We start from the raw sequence: 19,407 nt of genomic DNA, 5'->3' as shown, positions 1-19,407 counted from the left end.
AAAAGAGTGCAAACACTGCTGTACCTGCAACTCTGCCAAATTAATTGAATAAATAGTCAAAATTATGATACAAGGCCTATGAGTAATGACAACCTGTCCTATTGAGTGTGTTTGATCCACAGCTTGATTTGTTTCACATCTGTTCGTGGTGATGCAGAAAACCAAGTCCTGAAAAGTCTGCGCTAAATGTCACACCAGCTGCTTTCACCGTACTTGGTGTAACACCCAATATACACTACAAGTGAGTGACAAAATGTGACAAAACTAGTGACACAACTAGAATGCTTCTTGAGAACTTGCAATGAACTGCAGAGTTCAAACTCTCACAGGGACAGCTTGATTGCAATGGTATGAAAATGTTCAAGCATTGTTAGGCTTCCTGCGCATATTTTTAAAATTTGTAGTTTTTCTTGCTGCTAAGAGAGACAATGTGAAGCCGTGCGTGTTATATAACATTCAAAAAATGATGATGAGTAAATAAATAAAATACTATTTACACATGGTGTGGCTTCACTTATATAATTTTTCATTCCCATTTAATAAAAAAAAATCCCCCCAAAATGTTGATGAATAAATAATATACACTTATTTATGCTAATCTACATTCCCATTTAATAATAATCTTGAAAAAAATGAGGAAAAAAAAAAAAATCAGGGAAAAAATGAAATGTAAAAAAAAAAAAAAAGTTAAAATACTATTTACATATGTGGTACATCTTCTACAATTATTTATGCTAATCTACATTCCCATTTAATAATAATAACAACAACAACAACAATAATCATGAGAAGTAAAATATCAGGTTAAAAAACACAAAAAATACTTTGGGGTGCAATATGAACCATACTATATTAAATTTGCATATGCAGCTTAATATTTTTCTGCTACAATGTGACAGTCAACTAAAATGTTTTGCTTTTCATAAAATAAAACAAAAAAATGATGAATGGCATTGATAAAAAAAATACATCATTAGTGTTTACATTACATCTAAAATGTATACACATGGTAAATAGTATACAAGAGTGGTATCTCTTATACAATTATTTATGCTAATCTACATTCTAATTATATAATAATAATCATGAAAAAAAAAAATCGGAGAAGAAAAATATCAGGGGAAAAATATACAAAAAAAATGTTGATGAAAAAATAAAATAAAATAAAATAAAATAAAATAAAATAAAATGTTACTTACATATGTGGTATCTCTATACAATTACTTATGTTAATCCACATTCTAATTTAAGAATAATCATGAAAAACTAATATCAGGGAAAAACAAAACAATTTGATGAATACATAAAATACTATTTACATATGTGGCATCTCTTATACAATCATTTATGCTAATCTACATTCCCATTTAATAACAATGATAATAATAATATTCATGAAAAAAATAAAAATGGGAGAAATAAAATAGGAAAAAAATACACAAAATATTTTGGGGTGCAATTTGAACCATACTATAATAAATTTGTATATGAAGTTTACCTCACATTTTAAATACTAAAGATTTTTCTGCTACAATGTGACAGGCAAATGTATTGTTTTTCATAAAATACAATTGTTAATTGTAATTATGTAATTATTTAATTATTTTATTAAAACTGCCCCCCCCCCCAAAAAAAAGAAAAAAAAAAAAAAAAAAAAAAAAAATATCGGACTGACAAAAAACATTTTATATATTTAAAAAAATTGTGAGATTCAACTAAAACCTACTGCATCAAAAGTAAAGAAAACGGTTGTGTATTTAGTTTGTGATTTTGTAGTGATATATGACCCAATTCTATTAATATGCGATAACAATATCAAGGCAAATAACAATAACAATTTGTCACAATAGCATAGCACTATTTGCCTGTGAACTACAAGTGGGGTTTCATAGGCGGTGTGAATAAAAATCAGCTGAAGGCAGCTATTTAGACATAATTCATGCAATCCAAGAGGCTACTTACTGACATAAATCATGCTGCATGCTTGAGCGACAAAATCAGGTCTTTTGTTGTTAAGCCGTTTAACGGGGTGCGCTAATGAGCTATTAGCAACTTGCTTATACGATGGAACACTAAACCAAAAAAACAGTATATGCAATGTACGGCATACTTACCCTGTGTCCCAGAGGGAGTAAAAACGCCCACTCCAAGGAGCAATGTACCCTGAAAACACATTAACACAACAGAGTGATTAAACGCAAACACGTGCACGCAAACCACCCGACCATTACTGACTCAAGAGCACTTTCAAGCAACTTCTGAGGAGCTGACGAGCTTGAGTACGTCCAGTGAACCTTAATACCACACATATAGCCGGCAACGTTTTCAATTAATCTACACCGCGAGACTGCGCTCGGTTTGAAAAGCAGTGTGGCGAGCGGAGGGAAGTGCTTAATGAGATCTCAGAGGCCTGCTGCAGACGAAACCCTGCAGCAGAAAGATTAATGAAAGCCCCGGGTGCGACGGGAATACAAGCAAATCACCCTGACTCCATATATACCGGCAGAGGTGCCGTGTTAAGAGGCTGAGGTCATGGAGTCACGCTGTATTTAGGTGAGAAGGCAGAGAATTGGATGTGATGGTGTGGATGAGTTTCGCTTTTTTCTCCTTTCTTACTGAAAGATGATCAGTTTGGATGGTTTAGTCAAGGGCGAAATATAATTTAGGAATTTGCTATTCAAATGTCAAAAAAACAGAAAAAAGCGTTTCATAGTTCATCAGCGTTGTGTCCTCTACGTGACAAGTAAACAGCAATGAAGCTTTTTAATATTATGCTGAAAAAAAAGAAGAGCTTTTTATTCGGCAAATCAGTCACGCAGAGCGACAATTCATTATGGTGCAATCTATTTACTGACAATCTTGTAAAATAGTGGGGCATAAAAAATACATTATAAATCTTTGTGACACTTGCGACCTTTCAATACAGAGTGGGGTAAGAAATGCCACTTTTAGTAAAGTTGTGACAAATCTGTGAACTAGCAAACATTTTTAGCATTACATGAGAAAAGATATTTTGTTATGCTACAAACTTATGAATGTTAAAGTAAGATTTCGACATGGCAGGTAAATGAAATTGTCAAAGCAATTTTCTAGGGTTAACAAATTTTAAGTTACTTTTACTCAAAAACAATGCATTACTTCATCAAAAGTGACTGCAAGGACATTTTACATACACCTTGTAGAATCTGCAAAATGTTTATCATGTTTCCAAAATAAGAAGGAACATACAAAATGCATGTTATTTCTTATTTAGCATTGACCTGAGTAAGATATCTCACATAAAAAGACGTATACATAGAGCTCACAAAAGAAAATAGTTGCATTTATACAAATCACCCCGTTCAAAAGTTTACATACACTTGATTCTTAATACTGTGTTGTTACCTGAATGATCCACAGCTGTGTTTTTTTGTTTTTTAGTGGTAGTTGTTCATGAGTCCCTTGTTTGTCCTGAACAGTTAAACTGCCCACTGTTCTTCAGAAAAATCCTTCGGGTCCCACAAATTCTTTGGTTTTTCAGTTAGTGTATTTCCAACTTTTGACACTAAGGACAACTAAGGGACTCATGTGCAACTTTTACAGAAGGAAACATGAAGAGCCAGGCATTAAGAGCCAGGGGTGTAAACTTTTAAACCGAATGAAAATGTGTACATTTTTCTTATTTAGCCAAAATAAGTTTTTCCCCATTCAATACTGCCCTTCAGAAGCTGCAAAATATACTTAAATGTTCCCAGGAGACAAAATAAGTAAATTTTACCTTGACCTTTAAATTCAAGTTTTAACCCCTGGCTCTTAACGCATTGTTTTTCTTTCTAAAGCATCAGTGAGCATTTGGACCGTCTGTAATAGTTGCATTTGAGTCCCTCATTTGTCCTCAGTTTGAAAAGTATGATCTCAAAATCATACAGTCATTGTTGGAAAGGGTTCAAATACACACAAATGCTGAAAAACCAAAGAATTTGTGGGACCTGAAGGATTTTTCTGAAGAACAGTGGGGAGTTGAACTGTTCAGGACAAACAATGAACTTATGAACAACTAAACAACAACACAAAAAACAAACAAACAAACAAACAAACAAACAAACAAACAAACAAACAAACAAACAAACAAACAAACAAACAAACAGCCATGGATCATTCAGGTAACAGCAGTATTAAGAATCAAGTGTATGTAAACTTTTGAATGGGGCAATTTTTTATAAATGTAATTATTTAAATAAAGTATTATTTCTCTTGTGGACTATATGTAAACATCTTTTATGTGAAATATAAAAAATAACATGCATTTTGTATGAGCCCTCTTTTATTATTATGTGCAAGGTGTATTTAAAAAACTGTTATTTTAAACTAATTATAGCCCAGTTTATGTGGGGCAAAATGCAAAAAGTCAAAATGCATGTCTGCATGTTATAGATGCATTCTTGTAATTATAGACAATAGCAAACATGAAATATAATAAATAAATAATATTAATTTTCACCTCTCTCACTTGTCCTTGTCTAGAGGACACCTTTAGTAAAAAGGTGAAACAGTTTACCCCACTCTGACTAATTGACGTTCAATGAAAGACTTGTTTAAATCACGTCTGATTTTTTGGCACAAAAAGAAAAATGTATTTAACTCTTGTCTTTTTCCACTCACCTGTGTAAGTCAGGTAAATAACTGTAAGGAAAACCACTCCTGCTGCCAGAGAAACGCCCAGAAAGAACAATGTCTGGAACTCCTGCCTGGTCAGTCTGTCCTTGAGATACTGCAGAAATGCGTACGCCTGAAGCAGAGCAAACACACCTGCAAACACACACAAATGCACCATAAATCCACATACTTAACTTTTTCAGACACTTTCCCAACGGTCTTGAACTCCTGGTGCTAATCTAATGTTATGTAAATCATCGCTCTAACAGCCTGAGTTTATGGATTGGAGTTGAGAGTTGAAAAAGATGATCTGAGATCAGTGTAAAGAGCGACAGTTGAAGAAGAATACTGACAAACCAGTCTTACCTGCAGCAGCCATGTGCTCGCTTGTCCTGATGGGCTGGAAGCCAACAAAAGGGATCTGCATGGACAGCACTAACCCCACTATATAAAAGGTGCTGTAGGCTGAGATAAAGAGAAAAAGAAAAAGTAATTGAGATTTATCTGAAGCAAAGACGCTTACCAGAACTATCAAACTCAGTGTCCCTAGATGGTCACTGAGATAGTCTCAAAAAAAGAAAGAAAAAGGCACTTATGTGAGCACTTAAAAGGATGGTTTACCCAAAATGTTGTCAATATTGACTCGCCACAATTACGTTCAACCCTGTATGACTTCAGTAGAACACAAAAAGAGTAATTCTGAAGAAAATGTCATAGTTGCGGTCTTTAATGGAATTAAAATGAATGGTAACAGACTGTCGCACTTCAAAAAAGTAAACCATGGAAGTATCCTGAAAGTGGTCAACGACTTGTGCACTTTATCTCCAAATTAAAATGCTGGTCGCACGATAAAAGCTGGCTAATGCTCTATTTTCCAGTCTTCAAGTCTAGCTTCATGTACAGAACAGGCCAAGATTTAAGGGGATAGTTTAGTCAAAAACTAAAATTTTGACATAAGGGAGTCCCTTATGCCGTTCCAAACCAGTAAGACATTTGTTCATCTTTGGAACACAAATTAAGGTATTTTTGATGAAATCCAAGAACTTTCTGACTTTTAACAGACATCGTTAATATAGTCCATGTGACATCAGTGGTTCAACCGTAATGTTATGTAATGTAAGCCACAAGAATACTTTATACAACAATTTCTTCTCTTCCGTGTCAGTCTTTGGCGTGCATTCACAAGAGTACCATGATGTACCTTTCTGGCCCTTGAACGTGGATTTGGAACAACATGAAAGGGAGTAATTAAAGACAGAATTTGCATTTTTAGGTTAACCATCACTTTAAATCTTGGCTTGTTCTGCACATAAAGCCATCATATGGCTTCAGCAGACTTGGAATATAGAGTATTAGTCAGCTTTTTTTGTGCGACAAGTGCAATTCTTCAAAATATCTTTTTTGTGCAAGTGCAAAGTCTGGAAACACATGAGGTCGAGTAAATCAGTAAATGCATTTGCATTTTTTAATGAACTATCCCTTATTCTTGTGATGAACCACTTATGATACTCTATTGTAAGTCACTTGCAATGCTAATGTAGAAACGTAAAATGTACCTTTTTAAAGACAATGAAATGTTTTTCTTCTTTTGGACAGAAAGGGTGTATAAAAATTGGTCTAAAGCAACAGTAAAAGATACTTACAATGTTACAAAAGATTTCTATTGAAATAAATGCTGCTTTAAACATAGTATTCATAAAAGAATCATGAAAAAAGTTTGGCTTCCGCAAAAATATTTCCACTGTTCTGTACCACTTGCACTCTCCTCTTGCAAATGCTTCAAAATCTGCATTGAGGCACTCTTACTATTGTTAGTTCCTTATGATTAATTGCCTTTGCATTTCTCCCCATTTGCAAATTGCTGGGAATAAAAGAGTCTGCTAAGTAAATGAATGAAAAAGGTCTCTTTAAAGCTACCACAATTTGCAAAGTCTAACTGACATGAAGCTATTGAGTTCACTCCAGTTTCGTTCTGGATTTACATTTGTCCAATGGCAGCAGTGGTATGTGGGTCTGCCTGAAGCAGAACAGGGTTATGAAGGGAGACAAGGGGCCTCGAATGTCCCTGAATGCAGTCTAATCTGGGATCCGTTCCCAGCAATACAAGAACAGTTGAGTGAAAGAGTCGAACAACGCAACAACAAAAATTCTACTTGATGGACAGCATCTTATTTTGGATCAAGAATTGACAAACTATTTTAGAGCACAATATTCTTATTTTCCTCTTTTTATAAACCAGATATCATAGAGTTTCCCACCTGTCTTTTATTATTAGCCAAAAATGACAAATACTGCACAATAAAACAAAATGGAGAGAAAACACAGACACTCTAGTGATGGAGAGCATTCATTCCTAGAAGAATGACAAGCGTAACAGTCTGTCACCTGTGCGATACTTGACTGACAGATCCGTGAAGTGGACCTCTACCTGAGAGACAGGTGTTGACAGCCTGTCAGAAGAGAGGTCCAAAACACACTGGTGCGAGTGTGTGTACATGAGCGACGGCGATACAGCTGCGCAGTAGAGGAAACCGAAGCGGCTTGTGACAGAGCAACTGTATGAGCTGTCAGCTTTTGAGAAGCATCAATTAAAGGCCAAACCAGGCCATCTTCACACTAAAATGGGACGCTCTAATAAGACAATACGTACTTAGCCCTTCAGAAACAAAAACACACATGACATTTACTCATTCGTGGACAGCTGATGGGCCGTTTTGTGAAAGCAACTCTCCAAAGGAGTTGGAAAAGAGCAACGATTAAAACAGGTCACTTAACCGGTGACGAAATATGCAAGGTCTCCAGTCGCAAAAGTGGCTTTTTGAACATCTAGCATGTGTACTTCCCAAGAGTGACTGCCTGGAAGTGGAACTACATGCTTAAAAAGAACTTTTCCTTTCGCATTGGCACCTACAATGGGAACCCTGTGGTGACGCAATCTAGTTGTGTCATTTCTGTGCACTACACAATAGCAGCGACAACAAAGGATACCAACGGAAAACGCCAGGATTAAAGCTGTGCTTTTGTTACTAGTTGGATACTTTGTTGTTTTATGTGGTTAACATGAGGGATGCAAAAGCGACATGCGAATCTGAGACAATAGAAAGAACAAAGAGTATTTTGACAACTCAAAATCTCTCTGGATGTCGTCAATGCGAGTTTCAGGAACTATTCTGACAAGTTGGACTACTTCTGAAGTTCCTGAAACATGCTTCACTTCCTGCAGTAGGAAAGCAGCTAAATTATCTTTCTCTCTCTCTTTAGGGTCTTCATGAAATGTATGCAACATACTTAGGTTAAAATCCCTCAATGGTTGTGTAAAACAACACCCTTTTTACCTTGTCAAAAACGGACCGTTTTGGTGCATAGCTCTTTAAATGATAATGAGCTCTGCTCACCCCACCCCTCCCATTTTGTGTGTACTGGTGATGCGTTACCATTAAAAACAAAACTAATCCACTTCAGTGGCTCTGATGTCGGGAGAAAATTAAGATTCTTAAGTTCACTTTTACATCAACTACAACTACAAAACACCTGCATTGCTTATGAGACCTTGCCATTACAGCTGCTCGAGCACAGAGAAAAAGGCAAGCACAATACAACTGGCTGAGGGTGGGAATATGCCAATAAGGGCCAGTCCGTCAGTGGCTGTGGGCGGGGTTTGAGCAGTATGACATCATATTGCTCAGAAAATAAAAACGGCTTAATAATTGCAACTGTTTAGGTTTTTTGGGGATTAAATTTAGTGAATGGATTTTTATCATTTTAGGGTGGTTGTGTCCAACTGTTATACTTATGTCCAACTATACATTGATATTCAAGAAATGTTTCTGAGCGCCAAATTAGCATATCAGACTGACTTCTGAAGCACCATGTTACATCAAAGACTGGAGTAAAATGGCTGCTGGCAAACCAACTTAGGCAACCCCTGAAAGTTAAGTACTAGCCAGTCAGTTTGATCTTTTGCAGACAGTTCAAGCCATTTTTGTGGGCTAGGTATACATTAAACAGTCATTAAACAGACTATTAGCATGATATCAGGGGCTAGCAAAGTAGACGTCACTCTAGTTGGAGACAACAAGGAGAAATCTCACTGGATGTCATCAACGCAAGTTTCAGAAACTTCAGAGCTATTCTGACAAATTTGGGCTACTTCTGAAGTTCTTGAAACATGCATCACTTTCTGCAGAAGGAAAGCAGCTAAGTTCTTTCTCTCTTTAGGGTCTCCATGAAATGTCCAAAATTAAAATTCCTCAATGGTTGTGTAAAACACCTTTTACCTTGTCAAACAGCTCTGTTCACAGTGACCAGTTTCGGTGCATGTCTCCACCCCTCCTGACTGTGGGCGGGGCTTGAGCAGTATGACATCATATTGCTCAGAAAACAAAAACAACTTAATTTGAGACTGTTTAGGTTTTTTGGGAATTAAAAAAAATGGAGTAAACAGGTTTTTTTTTAAAAATCATATTAGGGTGGCTGTGTCCAACTGTTTATACATAGATTTGTGTGTAGTTATGTGTTAATGTTCATGTGAGTGCTCAATATCTATTTTTTGTGCTAATATGTGATGTATACCTAGTGCAGCTTTAGGTTTCCAGGTAAACCATGATATTACTGGAATAGTTCTGATAATTCCATCAACCCACTATTTTCTAAGAATGTGTCGACTAATGTAGGCTGCCGTTATTCTAATTACTTCGTTTAATAACAAAGTTTTCTGACCTTAGATGGGGGCCTAATGGGGGTAGGGGACACCAACACAATATTAGGACACTTATATTATAGAAAACCATATGTCCTGCTCTTTAAACAGACTGTTAACGTGATATCTGAGACTACCAAAGCAGACGTCACTCTAGAAGGAGACAACAAGGTGAAACAGAAATGTAATATCCAGATCCCACTGGTTTTACGCAACTCTCCATCCATCTCTGAACATGACCGCTGTTCTTTGTCCAAGCCCCGGCCCTATAAACCGAGATCGGTGCTACTTAATCTAATCACTATGATCTATTAGGAGAGGTGGCAGTGATACTCCACGTGGAGTCGGGCCATGGCAAATGTGCAGTGGGACCTGCGGCAAGCGCAAGAACTTTCCAGAATGGAAACGAACTGAGCTAATACCCAGCATCCATCAGTGGCGCATTTTGCACAGAGCAGCTGAGGCAGATTGGGGGGGGCTAATAAAGATTTAAACAAAATTAGCCCAGTGGCACAAGGCCCCATTTTTATATCAGAGTGCTCACTCAGGAGCTTCACAAAAACACTGCACTTTTAATTATTCATCTACCTAAAAAATTGGCGTAGCCCATTAAGGCAAATAAAGGACTTTTACTTCTGCCTTTTTGGCTTTGCAGAAAGCTTATTCCTGCTATCAGAGGTCCCAATTGACACAGTTAGCATGTTGCTTTGCCGTTTAAGATGGCATGTCTGGATTTAAAGGCTTTTTTGTGACACGAAGATCCATGTATCTTAGATCAGCGCGGCTTATGTGATTGGCTGTGAAAGGCAAGAGTGAAGTGGGCGGAAAAAATGTGTCATTAAACATCAACGTCAACTTTAAATGCTGCTGTCAATGTGGAAAGAGACTCGTGCCGTCGAGCACTTAACGACCACGACTGCGCAAGCATCTCTGTGTGTCCAAATCAAAAAAAAAAAAGCAAGTGGGAAAGAGCAGGTTCACGCTTCATTATTGTACGGGAGAACAAGCGCTGCGTGGCGTGATTGTGTGGGCGGTAATGTGCGTACTTCATAGAAAAAACAGAGACGTTCACATAAACATACACACAACACAGGTGACTCACCGATGTACAGCCTCCTGCTGAAGCGCTGCATAAGGAGCAGCGCGAAAACATGGAGAGGAATCAGGTTGATGATGAAGACATATCCTCCCCACGCAGACACCTGCATCACAAAACACATGTCATGTTACACACAAAAACACAGCAAGATACTGCAATATTTAGCCTTATTGTACTATATTCAGGGTTCTCATGATAGGAATCAATATTTTTCTTAGATAAGTAGCTAACAGGGCTGGGTTTTTACACAAATTTCACAACTCAATTAGATTCCGATTCACAAGCTTGCAATTCGATATTACTTTGGATGTACAGTTAAGGTCAGAAGTTTACATCCCCCTTTTTAGAATCTGCAAAATGATAATTATTTTACCAAATTAAGGAAAAAGCATGCATTAAGAGCTGGGGGTGAAAACTTTTGAGCAGAATGTTTTCATTTTTCTTATTTTGCCTATGGTATTTTTTTTTCATTTAGTACGGCCACTACAGAAGATAGTTACATGCTTCCCAGAAGACAAAATAAGATAAATTTACCCTGATCTTCAAATTCTCTTAATGCATAGCTTCTCTATCTGGAGCATCAGTGAGCATTTAAACCTCCTTTAATAGTTGCACATGAGTCCTTCAGTTGTCCTTAGTGTGAAAAGATGGATCTCAAAACCATACAGTCATTGTTGAAAAGGGTTCAAATACACAAAAATGCTGAAAAACCAAAGTATTTGTGGGACCCAAAGGATTTTTCTGTTCAGGACAAACAAGGGACTCATGTGGATCATTCAGGTAACAACACCGTATTAAGAATCAAGCCAATGTAAACTTTTAAACAGGTTAATTTTTATAAATTCAACTATTATTTTCTCTCGTGGACTATATGTACACATCTTTTATGTGAAATATCTTATTCAGGTCAGTACTAAATAAACAATAACATGCATTTAGTATGACCCCTCTTATTTTGGTAAAATAATTAACATTTTGCAGGTTTTGAAAGGGGGGTGTAAACTTTTGACCCTTAACTGTACATCAGGTACACTAAATGCTACAATTTCTCAAGGAAAAAATATCTCTCAGCTAATGCTGTAAAATAGACTTGAGAGTCAGTTGGTACTACATTACTGTGATATTGAAGGTTAGAATTAACTAATTTCAATACAAACACTTACAAATACAAATTACACTCTATTAAGTGAAGTGTTTATAATAATGAATGTACAATTACATCATTATCTTTCTACTCAAACTCTTTTGTTTCAACTACAAACATTTAAATGGTGCCTGTGATGATAACTTAACGGATTTACATAAATTAAACACTGAAGAACAGTAAAAAATAATAATGAATGTTACATGGTGCATATATTTAGCAAAATGCTCCTCCCTAAAGTTAATTTGTCTAGCTGACTCAAGTTTATGGTCACCAGATATGTTTTTTCTGAGGTAAATGGGATGTAACGTGACATTTGTAAGCTGCTATTAAGACGTTTTTGTGGTTGAAACACTGATTGAGTGATTACATGAGACAGGATATGGATTTCAGTAAGATGTACTCTTAAGATACCTCCGGATGTTAATTCTTTTTTTATTTCATGCCTCTTAAACTGAGGCACTACAGCGATCTGTCACTCCACATTTAACAGCGCCAAAACTGCATTTATTGTTTGAATACTGTAAATCGGAGACTTGTTTCATATCAAAAGTAACAAAGCACAAAGCTTATTGCGATCTATTGGATGGGAGGTGTGCTACAATGTTCCGTTCATTAACTGAAAACAGGCTAGACTAATCGACTCTTGGGATTTGAGAATCTATATCATTTTATAAAAATGAGAATCGGTTAAAATCTATATTTTTACCCAGCTCTACAAATAATCACAAGCTTAGAAAACAGCACAGACTAAATTTTGCACTAGACAACTAAGTAGGGATAGCCTAGAATCTAGACGCGCCCCTAGCGGCAGCAAATTACATTTGCTTCCAAGGTCAGTCTAGTTACTCTCAATTCACTTAAAATTCCGAAAAATCCAAGATGTACCGGGCCAATCACGAGTCGGTGGGCGGGCTTAACATGATGACGCCTGACCTGCGACCATAAGTTCCGTCAGACATGAATTCCTGGTTCTGTGAATTACGCGTGGAAAACTGAACAGTATTTATATAATTTTTTACTTTGGATACACAGCCACGTCCATCTGTCCTGAGCAGGAGCTCGTTACATGTGAACGCGCTGTGGTGTAGAATACGCAAACACCGGAAGCGATCTGTGGCGTGTATACGACACTCATTGTTCACACAGTGCACAGAGATTGTGGATATAGCGGCTATTCAAAATGGTAATTACTTGCGCTTATCCTGGTTGTTCAAACCCATTTAAAGCTTAAAGATTACGTTTGCTTACGCAAACTTATCCTGGACTTCTTCACCGATTTCCCCTTCCGGTGTTTGCGTATACTACATCAGAGCAGGGTGTAATTTGGATTTGTCTGTGCATGTTTTTGTTTACTTTTAAAGGTTTAGTGCCCATCTATGTCTATTATTTGGCTGACAGACTGCACAGTGCACTGATTTTCGTTAAAAATCTCCGTCTCTCTGACTACGTCACCTGACAGACTAAGTCTCTGATTGGTTGTAGCGCTATCCTATTGCGTGGAGAGGAGTTTGAAAGACAACCGTTTATCCCACCCCTCCGGTTGAGCCCTGTCTATGGAGAGTGCCCAGACCCTACATTTATGTGGGTCTGGCTTGCCAGGCTAAAGTAGGGATGCACCGAAATGAAAATTCTTGGCCGAAACCGAAAACCGGAAAAGAGGAAACCAAGGCCGAAAACCGAAAAACCGAAACACCGAAAGAATTATGCCAATTATTAGTACCATTGCATTTATGGCTATGACTGTGTACTAATTTTACTAAAATCAAGGCATTGCAATTGCATAAATTAATATTAAAGTTTCAAAGAATAAATCAATTATATTAATTTAAACAATTATTATCAATCAAGTATTATATTACTTAAATAAGATATACATATATTTTACTGCCTTTGTTTAAATTGTTTACATTTTTATAACACATTATCTTGTGGATCCATCAGTTCACATTACAACTCTACATCTTTCTCTTCCAGCAGGAGGCGCTACCAGAATGGTAAACAAAGCAGTGCAGCAAATGACTTTGAAACGTGAAGCGCTCATATTATTCAATTGATAGCCTTTTGAAGTTTCATCAAATTAAGAGCTTTACTTAAGTCTTTCAAAAAACAACCCTTACACAATAGTAGGGGACTAAATTAATCAGCATATGAAGTATAATCGTCTCTGAGAGATTGCATGTCAGATGCTGAAAGCACTGTCAGTTTTTACTTTCACTTTAACATATTGCACAGTTTTCACGTTGCTTGTGTGATATCCATTGGCTCACCTCAATGGTTTAAAACATAAATATTTATAAAAATACAGTACATAGAAAAGACAAATCTTTAAATTATTGCGACGTAACACCAACGTAAAGCCATTGTTTTTCACTCACTGAAAGCCACATCTGTCTGCGCAATGCGCCGATCTCTGCTCTCATCACTGGCTGTACGCACGACTGCAGACACACACCCTCTTGAAATTTCGGCATTACAAGTTTTGCAAATCGCTATACATGGATCTTTCTCAGATATACTGAAATACGTCCACACCACAGAAGTGTTGCTTCAGACAAGCACGTGCAGGCTGTGGTTTCTGTTTGCGTCAACATACTGTTTCGGCCGTGTTGTTTCGGTGATAAAAGTCTTTCGGTGGCCGAATATTCGGTGCATCCCTACAACTAAGTATCTGTCATTAGCCACAGGCTAATAAATTGTTAGCCTTTACTCGCCTGTGACTGAATTAATATGTTTAAATAAATATTTTGACTGCATGTTGTGTCCTATGACTGCTTTAGTTCGTCTACACACTTTGACAGCGTTTGACAGTAAAGAATGTTTAAGCTAATTTATGGCATGGAAAGAGCTGTTCTAAATGTAAATAAAGTAGAAATACAGCAAACTGTACTGTAGAGAGCTGTGGTTTCCCTCTCATCTTGACAGCGCACTATTCCCATTTATATCAATGGATTTGCATAGTTATCTGACACTTCAGAAAAACGGCAGTGTGTAAATGGCCTAACTCATTGTCACACGGCTGAGAGCTCTCTCTTGCTCTTTTTTCTCTAACACCCATATGCTTTATACGCAATATACCACTGTTTTGAATAAGCACATACTAAAGGTAAAGAAACGCAGTGTGTCGTGACCAAGTTATATCACATCGCCTGGGTCTCTGCTGGCTCTCACCCCTATGATACACCACATTTACCACAAAACTCCATTAGCACACTCAGCCTTTGGAACCTCTGCACTTTTCTAGGTCACGGATGACCCGTTCAAGAGCGCATCTCTCAACTCATGCCCGCAGTGGAGCCTTTGGGCCATATCGGACTGTACTGGACCCCAAGGTCTCGACGGAGCAGATGGCTCAGATTGCACTGGTGTCATGTGTGTTTATAAACACATTTGGAAAGTCAGAGACTATTGGGGGCTGGGCAGGGCTGTAGGCCTCCATTATTAATGAGCACTGCCTTCCTCCAGGGGAAGAATCTCAAGTTTCAGAAATGGCTGATATTCATAAGCGACTGGCGCGTGGCCCCCACCAGGGTGGCATGATGGATGGCGCTGTTTGCTTTCTCATTTATTTTACATATCACATTAATGGGTTGAAAAAAGAGCAAGAGAGATGTGCAACCAGCCCCAGAACAGCCAACACTATGTGCGGGAATCATAAGAATTTAATGCTTACGATCCCACTTAATGATCACGGATCCTTAACTTTATATTACGCAACAATAATTCATAGCAATTACACTTTTACGTCTCATGAACCTTACGTAAAACAAAGTTCATGAATTAACCGATAAGACCAAGTAATGACTTGCGGCTCATTGAGTGAATCAAATGTTAATTCCAAAGCGTGCAATTGATTCAGTAGGTAAATGGGCCGTTTTAGACTGATGGGTTTGTTTGTAACTCATTTTGACTGATTTAGCAATCAATTCACAACTTACTTAATAGCAAATTGGACTACTTTGGTCACGTTATACACTACCAGAGTCAGAAATGGACTTTCATTAAGGGGCAATATTTGATTTCCAGTGGCATTTTTACATTAGTGAGGGCAACCCTATTAGTATAAAAGCCATACTATGTGGTCTTTAATGTCAAATACTTAAATTTAGCCAATTATTTTAGTCAATATTTTAAACTGTTGTCAATAGCAATAGACTGGCTAAAATTGTATTTAAATTTTGTTCATAGGGCTGCAATTTTATGACAAAAATCATTATTGTAAATGTATTGCTCTTTATATTGTAATAATGAATAATAATATCAACATAGAAAACAATATAAAACGTTTTTGTTTTGGGCACATCAAAATCAAATTCTAAATTTCATAATGTTAGTCTAGTCTAGATATACAAAAACTCCCGTTATAATCACTAAAGCTACAAAATAAATCTTTTATTTGCGCCGTATCTGCACTATGTTGCTCTTGATAAGGGCATTTTCTGTGCTGACTAATCTAAGCACCTCTGATTGGCCATTGCATTCCTAAATTCAACAGAAACATGTTTGATTGGTTACAAGGCTCAGCTCTGCACAAAACCTTGCATAAAAGCAATCTGATGCAGTGAGCAAATCTAAATGTAATTCTGTAAATTGACACTTTTCATTCATTTTCAGATTTCATTTTAATCACAACAGCCATAATTTGTTGTTTAATTGCGCAGGGGCATTTTTTCCTCCTTTGTCTTGAATTAATGGGTCATTTTGATGGCATTTTTGCCACAAGCCCATGTTAATTTCCAACCCTGTACTCTACTGTTCAAAAGCTTGTGGTAAGCACATTTTCTTATAGAAATACTTTAAGATATTGATAAAGTTACAAAAAAATTGCCATTTCAAATAAATGCTGTTCTTTTAACTTCCTACTCAAAGAATCTAACTAATAAGCAGCACTTTTTTCACCATTAATAATAAAATATGTTTTGAGCACTAAATCAGCACATTAAAATCATTTCTGAAGGACCATGTGACATTAAAGTCTAGAGTAATGATGCTGAAAATTCTGCATTTTTAATACATGTAATTCATTCCTTTGATGGCAGTTATTTGAAATTGTAATAACATTTCATAATATTACTGTTTTTAATGTATTTTTCATCAATAAATGCCGCCATGGTGAGCATAAGAGACTTATATAAAAAAATACTTCGTACCAACCCAAAACTTTTGAATGGTAGTGTAATTTCTTATAAGCAGTGGCATGAAAAGCTGTCCAAGTAATTATTACCAAGTATCATTAATACAAATTAATCTGAAGGTAAAGTAAATCAAACAAAACTCACCATGTAAAAGTATGAAAGGCAGCAGCCGATGGTCCAGAAGACCGAGCCAGTTTTCACTGATTTCACCTGAGTGGAGAGGACACACTTAAGTTAATTCCGCTAATCCCAAACAAGGGGTCCGATACCATCATCTCAAACAAAGCCAAGACTAGGAACACTCAGAGATAAGAGAGAGACCGAGGAAATTCAATGTTTAAGTCAAGCTTGACAGCAAAGTCCTTGGCGTCTCAGCTAACAGCGAGCTCCAGAGAGAAGGGATGGGCTAAAAAGCATAACGCCAAAAGAGACAAAGTATGCTGCCACTGCATCCGTTCCAGCTGTCTCGTCGTTCAGCTGAAAAGACGTGATGAATGTCTATCAAGGTTAATTCATCACTTCAACTGTGTGGGACAGTGCAAGACTTTCCGAAATGGTTTTGCTGTCATTTTAGAACAGTTCTCAATGGGCATCATAAAAATAGTCTGTATGACTTGTGCACTATATTCCAAGACCTTTGAAGTCAAACGATAACTGTTATGAACCAGTTATTCACTGATAATCGCCTCTTTTCATGTGCTGTTAACTTGAGAATCACTGTAACTGTTAAAGAATTGAACCAGACAACGGGAATATTCAGATTCACGAACAAATGATTCAGACCAATTCTGTGATCAGAATCAAATGATTCACTGAAAAGATCCAACTCAAAAGAACCAGAAAACTGGATCATTCAGATTCATTAACTATTGATTCAGACTAATTTGTGATCCAAATTAAATGATTCATTGAAAAGACCTTGCTCAAACGAACAAGAGAAGCAGATCATTCAGATCAATGAACAAATGATTCAGGCCAATTTTGTGATCCAAATGAAATGATACAATGAAAACCTCTGATTCAAAAGAACCAGAGTATTCACAATAATTAACTAATGATTTAGGCCAATTTTGTGATCCAAATCAAATGATTCACTAAAAAGATCTGATTCAAAAGAAAAAGAGAACCGGATAATTTAGATTCATTAACAAATGATTCAAACCAATTTTGTAATCCTAACCAAATGATTAGCTGAATAGATCTGAGTCAAAAGAACAAGAGAACCAGATCATTCAGATTAATGAACAAATGATTCAGACCAATTTTGTGATCCAAATCAAGTGGTTCACTGAAAAGATCTGGCTCAAAAGAACTAGAGAATTGGATCATTCCATTTTATGAACAAATGACTCAGACCAATTTTGTGACCCAAATCAAATGATTCACTGAAAAGACCTGGCTCAAAAGAACTAGAGAATCGGATTGTTTAATTTCATGAACAAATGATTTAGACCAATTTTGTGACCAAAAAACATCATTTTGACAAAGATGAATAACAATACACAAACAAACAGTGATATTTTAATGTCACTCACCCATAAGTAGTAGGTAAACTGCAAGGCAAAAATGGCGATGCCCTCGTTGTCAAACGAGCCTGCCACAGAGCGTGATATGTAGCCAGGAACGATGGCAATGAAACACGCCGCCAGCAGACCGGCACCCTGGTTCCACAGCTCCCGTGTCAACAGGAAGGTAGAAATAGCGGTCAGGCCGCTGAAAACGGGTGCCAGAAACACGCAAACATCACGTATGTGCACCGTCACATGAAGCAGATTCAGTATGTAGTGGATCAGGCCCGCCGTCACCATCAGACCAGGATACACCTGCAAAAGACGAGATATAGAAGTTGCTACTAGTTTAACCAAATGCAAAATTGATCAACCAGAAGTTTGCCTGCAGCAATTCGAGAAAAAAAAAAGGGGGGGAAAAAACTAATAAAATCAGGATCTGTAAGAAAGTGTGTAAACATTCCTAAATATTTGATTGGCCCCAAGAAATGTAGATAATGAGAAGTTTAGCTCAAGCGCACCCTTAGGAACCTGGCAATCAATAGTCTTAAAGAAATAGTTTACCCAAAATGTCTCAATCACCCTCAGGCTATTCAAGGAGTAGATGGTTTTCTTTCTTTATCAGAACAGATTTGGAGAAACTTAGCATTACATCACAAACAAACCTCTGCAGTGAATGGGTGTCATCAAAATGAGAGTTCAAATGGCTGATGAGAACATGACAATAATTCACAAGTACTCCACACAACTCCAGTCCTTCAATTAATGTCTTGTGAAGTGAAAAGCTGCATGTTTGTAAAACAAACCCATCATTGACAAATCCATCAAGATGTTGAAATCTTGATGGATTTGGAGAGAAATATACACAGATTAAGCAACGTTTAAAAACAAAAACAGTCCAAAATAGTTCTAAACATATGTTGGTGGATTTTGTTGTGACAGTACAACAGGGAATGGACTTATTACCAGAAGAAGTGTTATTATGGATTATGGCATGTTGGAGACGCCTTAAAATTAAAACACCTTGATGATGGATTTGCTTCTTATAAACAAAAGGCTTTTCACTTCACAAGACATTAATTATTGGGCTGGAGTCGTCTGGATTACTTATAGATTGTTTTGAATGAGCTGTTTAAACTCTTATTCTGACAAAACCCATTCACCGCAGAGGATCCATTGGTGAGAAA

The 19,407-nt window shown here is 36.9% G+C and overlaps 1 protein-coding gene across 1 annotated transcript in view; it reads right to left on the bottom strand.

The window, feature by feature from the left end:
• Positions 1 to 19,407, bottom strand: part of stt3b (STT3 oligosaccharyltransferase complex catalytic subunit B) — a 62,640-nt gene that overhangs the window by 12,632 nt on the left and 30,601 nt on the right. Inside the window, exons 3-8 of the mRNA XM_073847247.1 lie at positions 18,248 to 18,535; positions 16,857 to 16,922; positions 10,437 to 10,536; positions 5,002 to 5,100; positions 4,642 to 4,788; positions 2,115 to 2,163 (exon numbers count right to left, since the gene is read on the bottom strand). Of these exons, the coding sequence (XP_073703348.1) occupies positions 2,115 to 2,163; positions 4,642 to 4,788; positions 5,002 to 5,100; positions 10,437 to 10,536; positions 16,857 to 16,922; positions 18,248 to 18,535 (749 nt within the window). The remainder of the gene's footprint in view (positions 1 to 2,114; positions 2,164 to 4,641; positions 4,789 to 5,001; positions 5,101 to 10,436; positions 10,537 to 16,856; positions 16,923 to 18,247; positions 18,536 to 19,407) is intronic.

Source organism: Garra rufa, chromosome 9 (genome assembly GCF_049309525.1).
Source record: "Garra rufa chromosome 9, GarRuf1.0, whole genome shotgun sequence".
In the NCBI taxonomy this organism is placed as follows: domain Eukaryota; kingdom Metazoa; phylum Chordata; class Actinopteri; order Cypriniformes; family Cyprinidae; genus Garra; species Garra rufa.
This window is presented reverse-complemented; position numbering and strand designations above follow the sequence as displayed.